At 43.9% G+C, this 20,815-nt stretch overlaps 1 protein-coding gene across 4 annotated transcripts; it reads right to left on the bottom strand.

Moving 5' to 3' along the window:
• Positions 1-128: 128 nt before the first annotated feature.
• Positions 129-20,624, bottom strand: LOC133130340 (general vesicular transport factor p115-like). 4 transcript variants are annotated; one of them, XM_061244853.1, is made up of 26 exons: positions 20,393-20,624; positions 18,407-18,493; positions 18,188-18,252; positions 17,996-18,072; positions 17,580-17,591; positions 15,473-15,573; positions 15,241-15,343; positions 14,852-14,907; positions 14,523-14,643; positions 14,167-14,345; positions 13,595-13,735; positions 13,029-13,117; positions 12,678-12,832; positions 11,095-11,300; positions 9,753-9,773; positions 6,254-6,364; positions 5,135-5,253; positions 4,366-4,547; positions 3,932-4,053; positions 3,531-3,669; positions 2,906-3,069; positions 2,583-2,648; positions 2,252-2,347; positions 1,671-1,763; positions 1,065-1,280; positions 129-792 (listed from the first exon to the last, which is right to left on the bottom strand). In XM_061244853.1, exons 1-26 carry the CDS (start codon positions 20,447-20,449, stop codon positions 664-666), a joined length of 2,907 nt encoding a protein of 968 aa, XP_061100837.1. In that variant the 5' UTR covers positions 20,450-20,624; the 3' UTR covers positions 129-663. The 4 variants fall into 4 exon arrangements, with proteins under 4 accessions (XP_061100837.1, XP_061100838.1, XP_061100839.1 ...); XM_061244854.1 differs by lacking the exon at positions 17,580-17,591; XM_061244855.1 differs by lacking the exon at positions 9,753-9,773 and having other exon boundaries at positions 130-792.
• Positions 20,625-20,815: the final 191 nt, after the last annotated feature.

The following is a 20,815-nucleotide window of genomic DNA, read 5'->3' as shown; positions in this document are numbered from 1 at the left end:
TGCAACATATGATACAAAATCATACATACTCTTGACATTAAAACCAAACTTGCAAAAATATTTTTCATCAGTTTGCTGAATTTGAGATCATTGCTGAATAGGAAAAGCTGGAAAAGCTGAATCCCCCCCCCCCCCTCCCCCTCCCAAAGAAGCAGCAGGTGGGTTTTACCCTGGAGCACACGGTACTCAGCCTGGGGTGTGTGCATGTGCGAGATACAGGAGACACAAGGAGCAGGCACGCCTCGATCATTTCCTCTGTGAGTTAAAATTCATCCTCATATCACAAGACATGTACATTACAGGCTTGTCCTAACACTGGTGCCATTCTCCACTGATTAACCCCCTTCTCCCTGACACACCCTCCTGAAATGAATTAGAAACTACACACAGAGCAAAGTGTTAAAAGCTTTGCCGTAGGCCACGGAACTAGTGTAATAACTAGTTCCAGAGTACAGTACAAAAACAAAAAAAATCTAAAGACAAGGGTCTTTGGGTCTGCTTACTGTGGGAAACCTGTTTGCCTTTTGCCCAAAATAAAAGCTGAACAATAAAATGTAGTCTAGGGTTAGACATAAAAGGACCGATCTCCCTGCCCATTTCTATAGTAGTGTCTTAGCTTTACTTGGTGCAGTAATGTCTTTTGTCTCTCTAAGCAAATCTTCTCTATGCTTCATCATCTTCCTCTTCTTCGTCGTCATCTTCATCATCATCATCGTCATCGTCATCCTCCTCATCATCATCATCATCATCGCCAAATTGGTCCTTGGAATCCAAGTCATCCTCATCTTCAATCTGTTTTTAGTGGATTATTACATGGTCAGATGGTGAACTGATCACATGGTCAAAACATCAATTGACTGCTATGAAACTTATTAATCATGATTGTACAATTTTCCATAAAGCTTGTAGTTCACTGAATACAGTGCAGTATCCAGTCAACTACATGTACAATACAATATATGACACAATTTGGATGGCTGACTGGTATCAAATAAAGTGTCAATGTTGGAGTTAAAGTTGTCCTACTAGACTCTTACTGGTTAGCTGTGAGGCGCAAAACTTACAGACTCTCCCAGATCCTTCAGCTTGTGTTTCAGTGCGGTGATCTTCTGGTCCTGATCCGCCAGCAGCATCAGAAGATCGTCTTGCTCCTTTTTGGACTCGGCCACCTCCTGCTGGAGCTTGTTCTTCTCCGTCTGTAGGATGGCCACCGTGCTGTTAGCGGCCGCTAGCTGCTGCTCCAGGCTGCCCTGCGATTCTGACAGCCTCTTCACCTCCTCCTGCGCAAGGTAAAGAGAGGATGGCGTGAGCAGGAAACGTACAAGGCGGTAGATCTCCAGGAACAGGGCTGGGCATGGTCTGAGAGAATCCAGCACAGAGCCAGAACCAGGAACTGAACACCCTGAGGGTTTCAGGTTGTGCTGCAAAGCAAGCTGTTCCCATGTACTCACAAAGCAAGCGTGACCCAATAAAGCAGTCACTCTGACCCAACAGACAGCAGTCACTCTGACCCAACAGACAGCAGTCACTCAGACCCAAAAAAAAGCAGTCACTCTCTCTGACCCAACAGACAGCAGTCACTCTGACCCAACAACGAGCAGTCACTCTCTCTGACCCAACAGAGCAGTGTTAAAGAATCGTCAGCTGGAGGGTGTGGAACACAATCAGACCTGTAGTTTCTCTGTCTCTGCGTTTTGGGCAGAGAGTCGCTTCTCCAGCTCGCTGATCTGGGTGGCGTCTCCAGAAAGCACTGGGGCAGAAGCCTACAAGAGAAACACATTTATTAACAATTTATACTAGAAGTGTTATACTACAATTTTTTTATTTATGTTATTAAAAAAGGTTCCGCAATTATTGGCACGCCTGGTTTAATACTTTATGCAAAGTAATACCCTGGCAAAGACCATTAGTTTTTCCAATCATTTCTGATAAGGTTAGAGAACACATTTGGAAGGGTCAGAGTGACTGCTGTCTGTTGGGTGTGAGGAAATGTATTGAAATAGAAGTATATATCCCCATATTTTGGAACATCAAATATACATCATTATCCATGTTGTTTATTATATGCAGCCTTTTTTCTCCATTTTATTAAGGGTGCCAATATATGTTATAATTAATTAAATTATTCTAACAAAGAAGACCCGATTGCATTCATATATAATATTACAATTTTGCTTTCTTAGAGAGAAGCACATTCCGCCTGTATGGCCATCCAGTTACAGTACATTATGGCTGTTAAAGTCATTCTCACCCCAGAAACATTCTGCTGAAGCTCATCTCTTTCAGTTTGTAGTCGGCTGATCTCTGCTGCTTGCGTCTCAACTTGGCTCCTTAAAGCATCTAGTTCCTGTTACAAATTACCATGATATTAGGTTTAAGAGTTATTACAGATTTGCCAGTTTAAAAAAAAAAGAGTCACTTATTAGTAAGTCTTCTAAATTCATTACTTCACTGGACATTCAACTTCATTGAGTCTTCTGTACAATAGTTTTTACACACAGACACATACATGCACGCACGCAAGCACACACACAAACACACACACACACACACGCACACATGGTCTCTTATCTCATATTTACCTTCAGAAGCTCCTGATTTTCAGACTCTCCAGGAACAGCTTGCACTGCCTGTGTCCCTTCTGACCTCTGAACACAGGGAATATTTTAATCACGACAGCCATTAATCATTATTACTGAACCCAGTCAGCAGTCTTCCCATCACTGTCACTGACACTTATTACTGAAGCCATTAACATTGATTATGATTTGATGCAAGCCTTCAGTCACTTTTAAAGTCAATGAGCATTGCTATCATGAAATGCTATTCATAAAGATTAGATTATTTATTTTAACACTTTCATAATTTCACATTCAGGCTTGCAGGACTCAGAAAGCACACCTACCAGACTTGTGATGATGGACTCTTTCTCCGTTAGCTGTGTCTGCAGCTGCGCATGCTGGCTGCGCAGATCCTCTAACTCGGCCCTCAACAGGCTCAGCTCCTCCCCCTGGAGTCCGTTCATCTGGGCTCCCTCACTCTGGCCAATCGGCTGCTGGCTGTCATTACCTAACACCAAAACCACGTTAACTGAACACCAAAATGACACTGCCAGCAACACTCCTGCACCTGTACTACATTAAGGGCCAGTTTTGTAGACACAGATTAAGCGTCGTTTTGGACTAATGACGCTTTTTGTATGGACAATCTCCATTCAAAATGGACTTTAGGCTTGCCGGGCTGGGTTGAGAAGCCAGGAAGCGGCCTGTAGCGCAGTGGTTAAGGTAAATGACTGAGACACTGGGACTGGAAAACGCAAGGTCGGTGGTTCTAATCCCGGTGTAGCCACAATAAGATCCGCACAGCCGTTGGGCCCTTGAGCAAGGCCCTTAACCCTGCATTGCTCCAGGAGGAAGATTGTCTCCTACTTAGTCTAATCAACTGTACGTCGCTCTGGATAAGAGCGTCTGCCAAATGCCATTAATGTAATGTAATGTGACGTAAAAGAAGGCGCAGTGAGCGTGCTCTACCTAGCTTGAGCTTGAGGATGTTGTACTGGTCTCTGTGCTGCTGGATCTGGGCCAGCTGCTGGGTGATGGTGCCCTGCAGCTGCTCAGCCTGAGAGGTCATGGAGCACACCTGCTCTTTCAGCTCGTTAATCTGGGTGTCCTGTGAGGAGACACTCGCATCAGCCAAACCCAGTGCTGTCAGCAAGGGCTTTACAGCGTCTATCCTTCAGATCAATCTGTGGAGACTGGTGGTCACAGAAGGTTATTTTCACACTCAAAATACCAGGGTTCCACTTGAATAAAAGCTACGACCAGGAGCCGGGTGCTTATTTTTCTTCGAAGATAACCTGAGGGTATTCAGAGAGACTGACCACAAACAACCAACAACGTTGATCAGGTCTTTATACTGGGTGAGACAGTACCTGCTCTCTGATCAGGTCCTTATACTGGGTGACTATGCTGTCATGCTGCTCCAGAGTCTTCCGCACTTCTTCCTCTTTCTTCTCTTCCTCGCTGGACTTGTGCACAGCTTTGGTAATGACACCTGCGGGATCAATGCACACACACACACAATGTACATCAGGACCGGATAAACCTCTCACAGTACATACATTTAAACTAAAGGAAACACTGAACACTTATTACATTTAAAAATCAAACTAATCTGAATATCACCTTAATATTAAGCTTAATATATGTTCAAGAATGAAAGCTACATCACATCCTGATGCAAGACCATCGTACTACAAGCTGCCGAAACATTAGACTGGTGTTTTGGTGGGAGCTTGAGTCTGAGTTAAAAGTAAAGGTAAATTAGAGAGGCATTGGATGCAGGTAAGAGGAGTAGTGCTCTTACCCTCCAGGTCTTTAACCAGCTTTGTGAACTCATGGTCAAACAGCATCTGCTCTGGGCTGGAGCAGGCCGGCTGGGGCTTCTGGGCAGCTCGAGAGTACAGCTCATGTTTGTTAATGAAGCTCAGCTTCTCCACAAAGTTCTCCTTCCCGATCCTCTTCTCTATCAGCTGCTTCAGCTTCTCCCTGAGAAAAGCAACAAGAATTCCACCATCAGCAAACAGTCAATTCAGGGAAAAGGAAGGCACAGGACTACATCTCCCACAATGCCCTACAAATGCTGGGCTGACATAATTCCTAATATGTTCTAGATGACAGAACAAGTGCCATGGGTCTTAACAGAATGAATAGTCAACTTGAGTCACCATGAAATTAGCTGTAAAAATGCACGTGGAAAAACAGTCAAATGACAGGGCTTAAACTCATGCCAAGCAAAAATATATTCATTATTAGTACAAAATTACAAAAGGAAAAAGTGCTGGACAGAGCTAGAGCAAACATTTCAGCTACATGCTTTTGTTTGTGCTCAGGAAGATGTGACACATGGTTCACAAAAAGTAGAAATCCACTAATGAGGAGATAACAGGGTACATGTGAGATAATTAGAGGACCAATTAAAAAAAAGATTTCTGAGCACTGAAAAAAGTGTGTAGCTAAAATGCTCGACTTAGCTCCTGCACTATATGCAATTTTGTACCAATATGATCAGTTGAGATACCCGCTAGTCTGTTTGTGAAATGGGTCTGAGCTGTGGGGGGTGGAGGCAGCCGTACTTGGTGTAGTTCTCCAGGGAGTTGTCATTGTAGTAGATACAGATTCCCAGCAGGAGCGCGCAGAGGCCCTGCACAAGGCGCTCATCCTCCCCCAGGTTCTCTGAGATCTGGCCAGTCAGCTGCAGGAAGCAGGCTAAGGAACCATATTTACAGGCCTGTTACGACCTCTACCGTAAGCTTTGGCTTACAGTCTTTGCTGCATGCACGACTATCTTTGCTTTACTTCCGGTTTGCTATAGATTGGCAATTTCTGTTTCCGGTTTTTTTACTTGAAACGGTTGCCATTTGCATTGATCTGGGTAGATTAGCTCTGCAAACCTTTTCATGTGACATTATTGATTAATTTGTTGACTTGTGTATGATCATATTTTAGTTTGATTCTCACACTTTTGTTTTGTTTGCTGACTGGATTTTGTGTATGACCATTGCCTGGTCTTATTCGTCTCTTATTCTCAGCCTTTTGATTTGCTGGCTGATTGGATTCTGACCATTGTCACGTCCTTTTCGACTCTGATTCTTGTCCAGCGCTTTTTGTTTTGTTTGCCCCAGGGTATCACTCGCGCTCCCCCCTGTTCGCCCACGCCGACTTTCCCTTTGCTTAGCCCCTCTGCTTGCCTTATAGTCTCTGGTTATTTAGAGTGTTTCCAGCTGGATTGCATCCTTCCATCAGGACACTTATTTTCTTTATCATGTTTCCCTCACTATATTTGAAGGCACTGGGTGGAGATCTCATCTGTGTTAGGGGTAGGCTACATGTGCCCAGTAAACATTCATTAATGTTACAGCAGATCATTTATTCGAGTTTATTAAATTTCGATAAAGCAGATAGAACCGGAGTTACTGGTCAGCCTGCAGTGTTCGTTCCCGCTCCCCATCCTACACTCTTGATTGATTTTTCATTTGATTTGATTTATTTGCACAAAAATAAAAAAGCATACAAGAACATAAAAGATGCACACATAAGATGCAAGACAATGTGTGTGGGAGAGGAAAAAAACCCAAAGGGCACTTTAAGTCCTCCTCTAAATTAAAAACATATGCACTTTCCACAAAAAGGGCTGACAGGAACGAGCTCATTCACACTGATCCCTGCGTGAGGCTGATGGAGCAGAAGGATACGAAGGGGATGTTTTCCTGGTTGTGGAGGAAATGAGTGACGGCGATGGGGCAGCTGCTGATCCACGTGCACAGGAGAATGAGCAGCCCCACCCGCGTCTGCACCTTACTGCCCTGAAGAACAAACAACAAACATTACACATTACTGCCCTGAAGAACAAACAACATACATTAAACATTACTGCCCTGAAGAACAAACAACAAACATTACACATTACTGCCCTGAAGAACAAACAACAAACATTACACATTACTGCCCTGAAGAACAAACAACATACATTAAACATTACTGCCCTGAAGAACAAACAACAAACATTACACATTACTGCCCTGAAGAACAAACAACAAACATTACACATTACTGCCCTGAAGAACAAACAACAAACATTACACATTACTGCCCTGAAGAACAAACAACAAACATTAAACATTACTGCCCTGAAGAACAAACAACAAACATTACTGCCCTGAAGAACAAACAACAAACATTAAACATTACTGCCGGGAGAACAAACATTACACATTACTGCCCTGAAGAACAAACAACAAACATTAAACATTACTGCCGGGAGAACAAACAACAAACATTACACATTACTGCCCTGAAGAACAAACAACAAACATTACACCTTACTGCACTGAAGAACAAACAACAAACATTACACATTACTGCCCTGAAGAACAAACAACAAACATTACACCTTACTGCACTGAATAACAAACAACAAACATTACACCTTACTGCACTGAAAAACAAACAACAAACATTACACCTTACTGCACTGAAAAACAAACAACAAACTTACACATTACTACCCTGAAAAACAAACAACAAACATTAAACATCACTGCCCTTAAAAACAAACAACAAACATTACACATTACTGCCCTGAAAAACCAACAAACATCTGTTTACACATTACTGCTCTGAAAAACCAACAAACATCCTCTTACACATTACTGTACTAAAAAACAAACATGCCGCTATCCACTACATCTTCTGTGAGTACATTCATATTTATTACTTGCTCCACCCCTGGTCACTTGGGGAAGGTGCACACATCCCACTGGTTGTGTCAGGATCAGCAGTAGGTTTTTTGGGTGACTAAATGGATTCTGACTGCTACGTGTGTACTAGACCCGTAACAGAGCCTTCACTGCTCCCTAGTTCCTGATGCCAATTGCTTTGCATTTTATCTTTTATTGCATAAAGCCAAACAAGTGTGTCTCACTTTGTCCAACCACTCTACACACACATAAACAGACAGGTGAAGGAGAGTGCTTGGCATTGACAGTTGATAAATTAGCAATGTCTTCTTCAAATAATATGACTGGAAAACTCAGCACACCCATTAGCCATTAATATGGTTAATTTCAAACACCAAGAATATTCTTAGTAAAGATTAGAAAATGACCATGCAGTAATATTAATGGGATCATTACAACCAAACTACTTTCACTACACCAATTTTAACAAAGCCCTGTCTGCCTGATTCTAACTCTACAATCTTCCCAGGGGCAAAACGGTTATGCATTAGATAATGAAATATTGATTAATGTAAACATGACCAATTCAACTTAATGCTTAATTCTTTATCCATACATTCCACAAGCAACTGGTAAGATGTGCAGATTTATCAAGGTCCAAACAGTACTCTATTAACAAACCTTTTTAATTTCCTTGTGTGATCAGGAGCAGATTATTGACAAACATGAATGCTATGGTCATGTGGACATAACGACTGCACAATCCTGTGGTGTTTGCCAAGCAAACTGCAGCAGCAATGCAGCAATGTCGCACACACATCTGTAGGACATTTTTCATAAATGTGCCTCTCTGCAGCCCCCCCAAAAGGAAACAGACTGTGTTGACCATGTTGACACAGGGTCAGCAAGGTTTGATGAAGAGACAGTGCTCGTCAATACAGGACTATTGCTCCCATCATTGCACTGCCTCTGCGCAATTCTGCCACCTCAGTGGAATACTCCCAGAACTGTTTTAAGTTGAAATAGTACTGAATAGATCATGGGTTTTCCACATACAGTGTTTGGTGTCTTTAGATAGCTAATGTTGCGTGCAACAGTTTGGTGTCATTGGTGGTGTGATACACTGGTTGCTGAATAAAGATCCTGAAATACCATTTAGAAATAAACCACAAGTAATGGAAGTTACCTGTGAGTCAGCATCCAGCTGTGCTACAAAGGTTAACCAGGTTTGTTAAGACATACAGAGACAACATCAGCAAAACCATTGTTGTTACTGTTGTGTTAGCCGTCTTGTGACTGTTTATTTGATGATTAGTTGTTTTCCCGTAAACCCTGGGTAAATAGAGGGAAACGTGGAATGGTTCGAGGAGACTCGCTAATACGACCTCCTGTGCATAGCCATTCATATTACATCTGCACTGCACATTGTTAAGTACATTTTACAATGCATCCCCACTGACTCGTACCCCTGCACACCAAGCAGTTTAGAGTCCTAACAGACATAGATAACATAGGATACCAGTAGTCACTCGCCTATACATTAGTACTGTCACAAGACACATGATGGTATCATTGCAGGCTATACAGGCCAGAGGCATGTCTGTGTCTACAAAGATAGATGGTGATCATATAGAGCCACACTACTGGCAGTTAAACTTATCTTCTGGAGTCAGATAAATTAGATAGGATTGAATTAACCTTGTTCCAGTAGTGCCTGCTAAGACTACACGCGTTTCCTTCACCTCTCAGATACTTCCGCCTTTTGCTGTATTTGGGGTGGTTCCTACAGTTGGTGACCTCAAAGTAATACATTTTCAGCCATGGCAAACCCGTGTCATCTGTGGGGACTACACATCCACGTGGCAGTTTATAGCTAATAACCTTCCTGCCATTGCACTCAGATCTATCAAAAAAAAACTTGCTGAAAACCAGGGAGAAACTTTTACCTGAAATATACACAGAAGTACCAACGCAAAGACCTTATTCTGGACAAATGGCCTGAATCATTTACAGAATAAACCTCACAGTAGCACATTTCTCTGATTTCAATCAATGAACAGCCTTAAAGGAAAGGAGGACGATAAGCCACATAACTGAAGCAGCAACAGAAATAGTCAGTAGTCAACCACAAAATCCTCAGGGTGCAGAGAATAATAATAATAATAAAAATAATAATAATAATTTGGCATTTAGAGGATCTTATGAAGAGTGAGATACAAATGTCTTGTGCAGCTGGATATTTTAGTGAAGCAAATTCTGTGGCACAATGGCAACACCCCAAATGGTAATCAAAGCCAAAACCGTGGAGCTGCAAGCCTGATTTCTGAGCTGTAATGCTGCTGCCCTCATAGACATTTAAACAGTCGTTTAAAAATAACACAGTCAGGAGGATAGAGGGCTGCAGTGTGGTCAGTACAGTGCAGAGCTTTAGCTGAGAGAGCCAGGTCAGTCCACAGCACATCACAGCGCCCCATACAGAAACCACAGCCCCAGCCCACACCAGGCAGCTACTCACCCTCCTGTCGACCTTATCTCCCTGCAAATCACAACAGCACACAGCTGAGATTCAGGGCTGAACACTGCCTGTGGCCCCCAGCAGAAATACTGTGCCCTTCACTACCTTTAGCCACAACGTACTGTATCTGGGACAGGATGACCCCCGGGCTGTACCTGGGACAGAATGACCCCCGGGCTGTACCTGGGACAGGATGACCCCCCCCCCCCCCCCCCCCCAACTGTATCTGGAACAGAATGACCCCCGGGCTGTACCTGGGACAGAATGACCCCCGGGCTGTACCTGGGACAGGATGAGCCCCCCAGCTGTACCTGGGACAGAATGACCCCCGGGCTGTACCTGGGACAGAATGACCCCCGGGCTGTATCTGGGACAGAATGACCCCCGGGCTGTATCTGGGACAGAATGTCCCCCGGGCTGTATCAGGGACAGAATGACCCCCGGGCTGTACCTGGGACAGGATGACCCCCCCCCCCCCCCCCAACTGTATCTGGAACAGAATGACCCCCGGGCTGTACCTGGGACAGAATGACCCCCGGGCTGTACCTGGGACAGGATGAGCCCCCCAGCTGTACCTGGGACAGGATGACCCCCGGGCTGTACCTGGGACAGAATGACCCCCGGGCTGTATCTGGGACAGAATGACCCCCGGGCTGTACCTGGGACAGAATGACCCCCGGGCTGTACCTGGGACAGAATGACCCCCGGGCTGTACCTGGGACAGAATGACCCCCGGGCTGTACCTGGGACAGAATGACCCCCGGGCTGTATCTGGGACAGAATGACCCCCGGGCTGTATCTGGGACAGAATGACCCCCGGGCTGTATCTGGGACAGAATGACCCCCGGGCTGTATCTGGGACAGGATGACCCCGGGGCTGTACCTGGGACAGGATGACCCCCCCCCCCCCCCCAACTGTATCTGGGACAGAATGACCCCCGGGCTGTACCTGGGACAGGATGACCCCCGGGCTGTACCTGGGACAGAATGACCCCCGGGCTGTACCTGGGACAGGATGAGCCCCCCAGCTGTACCTGGGACAGAATGACCCCCGGGCTGTACCTGGGACAGAATGACCCCCGGGCTGTACCTGGGACAGAATGACCCCCGGGCTGTATCTGGGACAGAATGACCCCCGGGCTGTATCTGGGACAGAATGACCCCCGGGCTGTATCTGGGACAGAATGACCCCCGGGCTGTATCTGGGACAGAATGACCCCCGGGCTGTATCTGGGACAGGATGACCCCCGGGCTGTATCTGGGACAGGATGACCCCCGGGCTGTATCTGGGACAGGATGACCCCCGGGCTGTATCTGGGACAGAATGACCCCCGGGCTGTACCTGGGACAGGATGTTGGTGCACTGCTGCAGCAGGGACACGGGTGGGTTCCCCAGGCTGGTGGCCAGCTGTACCCGCAGGAGCTGTTCTTTCTGGGTCAGGTTGTCCTGCAGGGCGTGGGCCAGCGCCACCGCTGCACACCAGTTCGACAGGGAGTCTGCCGAAAACAGGCCCCCACACAGCAACTGGCCCGCTGAGATCGAGTTCGCTGGGGACAAACAAACCCTGGGTCACCGCATCCAAACTGATTATGTACAGTGGCTTCCAAAAGCATTTAGACCCCTTCACACTTTTATTGTGTTGTAGATTTCATTTTAAATGGATAATATTAATTTATACCATTCTACACCCAATAAACCATAATGATAAAGTGAAAACATGTTTTTCGACATTTTTTTAATCTAAAACTGAAATCTCTCATTTACAGAAATATTTAGACCCTTTGCTGTGTCACTCCAAATTGTGGTCAGGTGCATTCTGTTCCCTTTAATTATCCTGGACATGTGTCTAAAACCTGACTGGAGTCCATCTGTGATTGGACACAGTTTAGAAAGGTACACACCTGTGTATATAAGGTCCCACCGCTCACACTGCATGTAAAAAAAAAAAATGTAAATAATAATAAATAAATAAATAAATAATAATAAAATAAATTAAATAAATAAAATAAATTGTCAGGAACCAAGCCATTTCTAAAGCTTTGAGTGTTCCCAGGAGCACACTGGCCTCAATAATTGTGAAATGGAAGAAGGTTGGAACAACCAGGACTCTTCCTAGAGGAGGCCATTCGGCAAAATTGAGTAACCGGGCAAGAAGGGCCTTGGTAAGGGAACCCAACGGTCACTCTAACAGCTTCAGAAGCACAGATGGAAGAACCTGCCAGAAGGAAGACCATTTCAGCAGCACTCCATCAATCAGGCGGTGAGCAGCTAGACAGAAGCCAGTCCTGAGTAAAAGACATATGACAGCCCTCATGGACTCTGAGAGCATGAGGAAATAGATTATTTGGTCTAAAGAGACCAAAATTGAATTCTGGGCAGAACTCCAAGCACTATATCTGGTGAAAACCAGGCACTGCCCATAACCTGGCTAATACCATCCCTACAGTGAAGCATGGTGGTGGCAGCTATGGGGGCGCTTCTCAGTGGCAGGGAAAGGGAGACTGGTCAGAATTGAGAAAAACATTAATGCAGCCAACTATAGAGCGGTCCTTTAAGAAAATGACATGACCTCAGATGGGGCGATGGTTCACCTTTCAGCAAGACAGTGACCCGAAGCCTACAGCCAGAACAACGCTGGAGTGGCTTTGGGACAAGTCTCTGACTGCCTTTTAGTGGCCCAGCCAAAGCCCAGACCTGGGGCCTGAATACTTTCTGAAGCCACTGTACCTCATTTACCCCATCCAAACTGATTATATAAATAATTTATGCCATACAAACTAATTATATACCGATCCAAAAAATATGTACATCTTCCACTCCCTCCCTCCATTATATTCAGTATATCTTCCAGATATAATATATGATCATCTGAGCTCATTTTCTGCCTCACCCAGGAAACTGCATAGCTGGAGGGTGGTACTCACCATCGATGGTGGAGGGTAAGAGTGTGGAGACGATCTCTCCCTGGCCCTTCTGGTTTTTATACAGGAAGCACTCGAAGCAGTAAAGGACGGCACAGCGCAGGACGAATGGCTGCCGCTCGTTCACCATGGACATCAGCAGCACCACGATAGCAGGTCTATAACCATGAACACCAATCAGCACCAGAACAATAGCAGGTCTACAACCATGAACACCAATCAGCACCAGAACAATAGCAGGTCTACAACCAGGAACACCAATCAGCACCAGAACGCGTTTCAACCACATTCCTGCCTCGCTAAGCATTCAGTACAAAATTCAAACACTAAACAGAGGGCAGAGGTACGTCTCACCTGGGTGGATTGGAGGGGGCGTTCACAGATGAAAAGTAGTCCTGGTTGACCTGGGAACCACGGATTACTTCTGATACAGTATTTATGGTCTGCAAGTGTCAAAGAGCAAGTTTAGGAATGCCAGCCTATTTTAAACAGAAAGTTCATCCATCCATTATCTAACCCACTTATTCCTGGTGAAGGTCATGGGGGGGAGCCTATCCCAGCATGCATAGGAGGAGAGACCGGACTACACCCTGGACTGGTCGCAGACAAGTAAAAATTAAATGGTGAAAATTAAATAATAATGAAATATTTAGGAATTAGATAAAATTGATGAACTCTCTATACCAGGATTTCCACAGGTTTTCCACTGCGCAATGGCGCCTTCTCTGTTGAGACTGGAGCTTGAAGTCTCCCTGTGCCAGCTGTGTGTGTACATTTACCACAGTCCTCCAACACAAAACTCAACAAGATTCATATGGCAAAAGTAAGCTCTTCAAAGGATGCGTGCTTGTCGGACCTCTTCTCACTTGAAAAAGATAAAGTTACAAGGGTATGTACTGGAGGTGTTTCTACGTGCTCACCTCAGTGAGGATGTCAGCAGGAACGCCGGTGGCCATGAGGATGGTGCAGAGCTGCTGCAGGAGCCCACACTGGAACATGCACTTCTGACAGCTGCTGGTGGCCCCAGGGGAGTTTACTGGAGAAACCATCACTCTGACCAGCTAAAACACACAAATACACCATCAAATCACCACTCTTACCAGCTAAAAACACACAAATTCACCATCATATCACCACTCTTCCCAGCTAAAAACACACAAATTCACCATCAAATCACCACTCTTCCCAGCTAAAAACACACAAATACACCATCAAATCACCACCCTTACCAGCTAAAAACACACTAATACACCATCAAATCACCACCCTTACCAGTTAAAAACACACAAATACACCATCAAATCACCACTCATACCAGCTAAAAACACACAAATACAAAATCAAATCACCACGCTTACCAGCTAAAACAGTCATACGGGGTCAGGATTGCTACAGTGCTGACTTTCCTATCAGTTGAGGGCACTCCTGACGTGATACAGCGGGGCCTTTCCTCCTTCGGTAGCATCAGTGCAGAGACCGCTCCCCCACTCACCTGCAGCATGAGGTGCAGGTTTGTCACCTTCTGCGCAGACCAGCCGGAGTTGTCGTCCCCCACCTCAAACCAGGGCTTCATGCGCTGAATGTAGGAGCCTTCCTTAAAGAAGTTCTGGTTGGAGCTGTTGTTCTTCAGGAGGTTCAGCAGCAGCAGCAGGCAGTCCTCCACCACGATGCCTGAGGCCACAGGCAATTCAACACACTCAGCGGCAATAATCAAATTCAGCACCGCAAGTCGTTCAAATTCCAATTCAAATCGAATTAAAGTGAGTACTGAGGTCTCCCTCAGCAATGCTAAGACAACGGTGTCACACAATTTCCCCAAAAAGGAACAATCCAATCTGATCTGCTTACCTCCATCACTGCTTCCCTCCTCTGTGATGATATCCAGAAGTCTTTCAAAGGCGTTTTCGAAAGCCACAATTTTTTGGATGGCTGCATTTCCTTTAGTCAGTTGATGAAGCAGCAACAGACCCTATAAGGAGGAAATAACGTGCATCCAATTATGCATCCAACTCTACAAATGTCAGGGTTTAAACTGGTCAAATATGAGGTACATCCTGCAGCTGTATGATCATACCACTAGAACAAGAACACAAGTATTCTTTCCCAAAATCCTTTCAGGCACACGCCTAAACAGCTGGCATGGTCATTAACTAGGGTGGAATAACATGAGCACTTACATCATTCCGAATGACTTCTCTGGAGTCAGCCAGTAGGTCCATCAACCTTGAAATACCTGCAGGACAAAGAAAGGCAGACACACACACGCCAAGGCTTAATCCCACAGCCAACTCTGCTTACACTATTAACTAATCATAACTTTAAGACGTTAAAAAAGCATGCAAACGGATGTCTGTTGAAGTGTGAGTAACCAGGGCAAGCGCATGGACAGTGATATCATGTGTCATAGGGAAAGAACGGGAGAGGGCCAGTGAATACAAACTCATGGAGCCAATGGGGGCAGTTGACAGGGGCAGTTTGTGGGGGGCAGTGTGTGGGGGGCAGTTGACAGGGGCAGTTTGTGGGGGGCAGTTTGTGGGGGGCAGTTGACAGGACAGAGAATACGTACCCATGGGGCTGACGAGGATGATGCCCTGGACCTGAGCACACTGATTCTTCAGCAGGGACGTCAGAAGCTTCACTCCAGGCCATCGTACATGGAAATCAAACTCCTACAGCAGAATAAAACAGCTATAGCATGTAACATGCAGCAGTTACTGCCCAGCCACATTCTTACAGTGTGAAAGACCCACAGAAGGTGAGTAATAGGTCTGCATTTCCTCACTTAAGATAAATCTTACCTCCAGTAATGACAGGAGTAGTGTCACGTTCTCAGGTTCTTTGATGAGAATGTCGGTGAACTGAGTTCCCAAGTCATCGGTTTGTTTCTGAGAGCTCTCCTCTGTTAACACAAGGACACACAATGCACAACCAACACCACTGTGAAGGCACGCAACAAATACACAACCAACAATGTAAAAGCAAGGGCACACACAGCAAGCACCAACACACCCACCAATACACAACCAACAACAAGGATCCAAGACACAGCCAACATCAATATACAATCAACACCAACAAATACACAAACACAAAACACGTACTGATACACAACCAAAACTGACACCAGGATACTCACCAACATACTGTAATACCAATAGTATAACACACATACTATAAGCCAATGCTAAGCTAAACTAAACACAATTTAGGGATGTTCAACATTGCAAGTGCCAGGGTGAAGAGAAAGCACAAAAAAGACACAAGAGGAAAGAGTGGAAAAAGGACCACCACAGCACACTGCAGGTGTTGAATAGCATGCCATAGCCAGCACCGTAACCTACGTAGCTTACGGGACAATTCTGACCCAACACTGCACTGCAGGTGTTGAATAGCATGCTGTAGCTGAACTCAGTTCTGTGTCAGTAACATACCTTCCAGGAAATACTGCATCTGACCCTTAGACTGTCGTGCAGGTGTTATAGAACAGGCTGTAGCTAAGGTCAGCATTATAACATACCTTACAGGACACACCTGAAGACTGCACAAACAGTAGTGTGCAAAAATGTGGGCACCCCTGGTCAAAAAGCTTTTTAGAATTAATAAGTGAACAGAAGCAAACCTGACCTTTAAATGGTACTACGTTAAACATGACATTTCTTCAAATTCAAAAACAAGATAACTTTTTATTTTTACAGTTTCAAAATAATAAAACAAGGAAAAAGGTTGTGTGCAAAGGTTTGGGAACCATGTCAGTTAGTACTTTGTAACTCCTCCTTGGGCAACAGTAACAGCTTGTAAATGCTGCCTGTAGCTAAGAGTCTGTCAATTCTCGCTTTTGGAATTTTTCCCCATTATTCCTGGTAGAACACCTCTAGCACAGAAATATAATTTGACCTCCTTGCATGTACGGCATGTTTGAGATCTCTCCACAGATCTTCAATAATATTCAAGTATGGCGTCTGTGGTGGCTATTCCAAAACCTTTATCCATCTTTCCTGGAGGTACTTCATGGTTGATGTATGCTTTGGATCATTGTCTTGCTGGAATACCAACCCTCTCTTCAAATTCAACATCTGGACTCAGCATTAGCCTCAAGAATGTATTGATACTTGGTGGAAACCATTCTTCCTTCCACTCACACAATATTTCTGACAGGCAGTTTGAAACATTTGAAATATTGAGAGTTTTTGTAGCCTTCTCCTTCTTGGTGGAAACTAACCACATTCATTCAGAAATCCTTGGATAACTGTTTAGAGGAACCCATGGTTGTTAACACCAGACAGAACAGCCACTGCAGTTGGATAATTTAGAAGGTAAGGAGATACTTCAGAATAAAACGTTCAGCCCTGGAATTATGCTCACCTGAGCGATTGAAGCCCTAACAAGTAAATCACCTCGGCCTTAGTAATCCTCTTTTTAAAAAGTAACAAAGAATAATCCAAAAGGGTTCCCAAACTTTTGCACAAGGCCTTTATTATTATTTTTTTTTACATTTCTAAACAGCAAAAAATGAAAATAAAAAGCAATCTTGCTTCAAAATTTGGATGTTTAACTGTACCATTTAGTTCAGCTTTGCATTTTCTCACATACAGATTCATTGTAACAGACATTTAAACCGGGGGTGCCAATATTTTTGCACCCCTTGTAACAATGTAAAGATGCCACATTGCATAAGCACACTTTTCACACATATATACACACCCACAGGCAGTGAGGAAGAGCTGCCTTACCCAATGACTGTTGCAGTGATGGCTAATGTAGTTAGATACTACAGTATTAAGTCACCGGATGCTCAGCAGTTATCATGGCAGGACCAAGCATTGAACCAAACGTCCACATATTTAGTGATTTTAATTGCAGCTTTAGTTACGAGTTAAAGAGCACCATGCAAGGGATATAATTTACCTTCTGATTCATCTGTAGAGTTAAGCATGGAACAGAAAGAGTGCATATCAGCAAACAACATGAACACACACAAGCAAAACCCAACTTTAACACAGAGAGAATCATACTCAAACAGCAAACTATTAACAGAGAGAGAGAGAAATGGGTGAAAGAGGGTGAAAGAAAATGAAGAATCAGACCAAAGCAAGTCATAATTCCATAGCACTCAGCACAGTTCATTTAGGGCACATACTTGCAGTACTCTAATTACCTGTGCAAAATACACATTTAGTTATGCCATTTCGGGGGTTAAAATTAAGCTTTAATATCAGCATAATGGACATGCTGTTTTACAGAGCAACTGCTGATGGTCTAAAAATGGTTGTGCACCATGTATAGTGTGTAAATATCAATACCAACTATTAACAAAAAATTACCTTGTTCCTCCTCTTCATCATTACAGATGACATTGTACAATGTATCCAGGGCGTATCCAATGATTTCTGAGTCCGACCTGAAAAGAGGTGAAAACACTGACCAATATCCCACACACGTAAATAAAGACTTTGCACAGGCCGACACCCACACATGTATTTCAAAAAATTAAAAATGTAAAAATAGACTCAAACCTGTCAGTCTGTAGAATATGAATCAAGTGACCCATTGCCTGGGTGCCGACCTCCAAACGGTATTTCTGCAAAAGTAGACATCATTTAGAATGAAAAGCAAAGTGAAAATTCCATTCCATGACATGACGGTTCAGAAAGAGATGATTAACTGAGAAGATGATGGTTGAACAACCTATATCAAGCTGAACACAGGCATAGTGGAGGGGGTGGCATAGGTACCTTTGAGAGGGATTTGAGAGCGCGCACTGCATCCCTACGATCATCCAGTAATGTGGAGGAGGCCACTCTGTCACACAGCTTCTGAATCTGATTGACACACAACGAAAGCCAGAACGCATCAAGCCCAACTTTCCTCTAAAGCTCTGACCAACACATAATCAAATTCAGACAGCATCAAGTCTGACTTTCTTCTAAAAGCACATTTATCTGGAGTAAAACCTGAAGGGGTGTTGGCGTTTCAGATGATGTAAATGCATTCAGTTCCAAGTAACAGGTGATTCCTTTTTACCTTATAGTCTCTGTAATAAGCTTAAGATGTGGGAAAGGTTCACTGACTAATTACATTCCCTTTGGCATTGCAGATGCCTGTTAAGTGTCCAGAACTGAATTCATTACTGAAGTCAGCTATGTAACTACATTCACTTGATGATTGCCGACCAAAGCATTCCATTTTTAATTGGTCATTGTGGTCTGCCAATTCACAGGCACACAGATATGGATATCAGACAACTAAACTGAGTTAGTGGAGTGTCTAGTTAACAAGATTTTTGCAGTTATAGAAATGTCTCAGCAACACAGACCTGATTGTCCCATACCGATGAAAAGGAGATCCAATCAATATATTGACCGAATTTACAATCCTTGCACATTGGTGGTCACATTGCTAATCAAAGGAACAGCATATATTCTTGAATTCTCACTGAGAAAGAACCAAGACCTTATTGACATTAATACTTTAATTTGTTGACTAATAATAGCCATCCCTGGTTTCAACACATTATGGATATTAATTCATATTTTCAGTTACACTCAGGGATTATACAATAACACATAGACCTATTGGGGCCAACAACATAAGAATGTATTCTTAATTCCAAACTTAATATCGTTCATTGAATTTAATCTGGTGTAATATTTTGCAAATTGCAGTCATTGGCTCACTGAGAGTGAACGGCTATTGAATTACTTGAAATTCCCCAAATAGGCCAACATCCCCATTGTTTACTTCGCACGACATCACTGAGAGTCAGTCGGGGATTGGTCGATTAAAATTGAATTGAAACAATAATCACTGGCAGGCCTACGTTTTCTAGAAGTAATAAAAACCTGTATATCAAATGGAAAAAGCCATAAACTATGACCTGAAATGGGGGGGAAAACTGATCTATAAAAACGAATCCGAAACAGTGGAAATATAAGACATAAATGGGGGCTTGTGATATGCCTGCACAGAAAAAGGCTATCATGAAAATAACACGCTGTCTAGTAAAGGAGACACCATCACATTACACATCCAACTACTTCCTAATGGTTCTCTCTATAAATCCGATGGTATTGTATCAGGTTGAAACCAGCAAAAGAGAGAATGTTTCCCTTAATGTAACTCCCCCAAATATCTAGGCTACATCTTAAGGAACAAAACAAAGTAATTGCAAAGGCACAACAATTACAATTCAGAAATGTTGGTCACTTTCATCAGGACTACTGTTAACTGTGAAAACGCTGGCTAGTCAATAATTAACATACCACTAAGACACTGCGACACGTGAATAACTAGCACAAGTAGCATCGCCAGCTGGGTAGCTATTTCGCCTGTCAATTTTCGATGTAGCTGAACTCACACGCTGGAGCGTTACATAATAACATGGCAGCAACCAACCAAACGATACCTACCTACTGTAGCTAACACCTGATTTTATTCCTATGCCCACGTATACCTAGTTACATTGAGAGCAGGGGACACCTTTGTCCAATTACTGATCCCTGAAAGGCGTGCTTTTCAAAACCAAGTTGCTAGCAGGCACCTAATTATGGAACAACGAGCTTAGCTGCAATGTCTGCAGGGGGTGGGCAGTCCCATTTCAGACCATTGCTGAACTGTCACACTGCATATTGTTTCATTTAGTGTCCCAGACAATACGGAATATGGATATCTTATTCTAAATTACGAGAAATATGCTTTATATGTTTACATATACAGCTTACCGTCTCTGCACCAGAGGGCTGTGGACCCGCTGGCATAACTCCTCTGAAAAAATTCATCTTGTCCTTCTCTTTATGAAATGTTTTAGATTATCAGCAGGTTAATTAAATAGTGTTATTCTAAATTGTGTAGCATATAGTCTACTGCGTACGGAATATCTGTTATTGGGGTTTACTGTACAGCCGCCTCGATCGACCCCGGAACAGCACTAACATACACCGCGCAAGCGCGGAGACGTGGCGAAACGTGGCTCCACCAAAGATTAACGTACAGGATGACGGGGGAGTCTGGAACACTGGTCTGAAAACCCAGCAGGCCATCGGCTCGTAGTGATCTTAATTTGATAAGCGACAAAAGCTGTTTTAAAAAGTGCAGTCTGGATTTTTTACCATTTCGTGGTAATTGAAAGTTAGCTAAGGTTGACT

This window comes from Conger conger, chromosome 6, assembly GCF_963514075.1.
Source record: "Conger conger chromosome 6, fConCon1.1, whole genome shotgun sequence".
Taxonomy (NCBI): domain Eukaryota; kingdom Metazoa; phylum Chordata; class Actinopteri; order Anguilliformes; family Congridae; genus Conger; species Conger conger.
The sequence above is the reverse complement of the archived record's forward strand: the minus strand, read 5'-3'. Positions and strand labels throughout refer to the sequence as shown.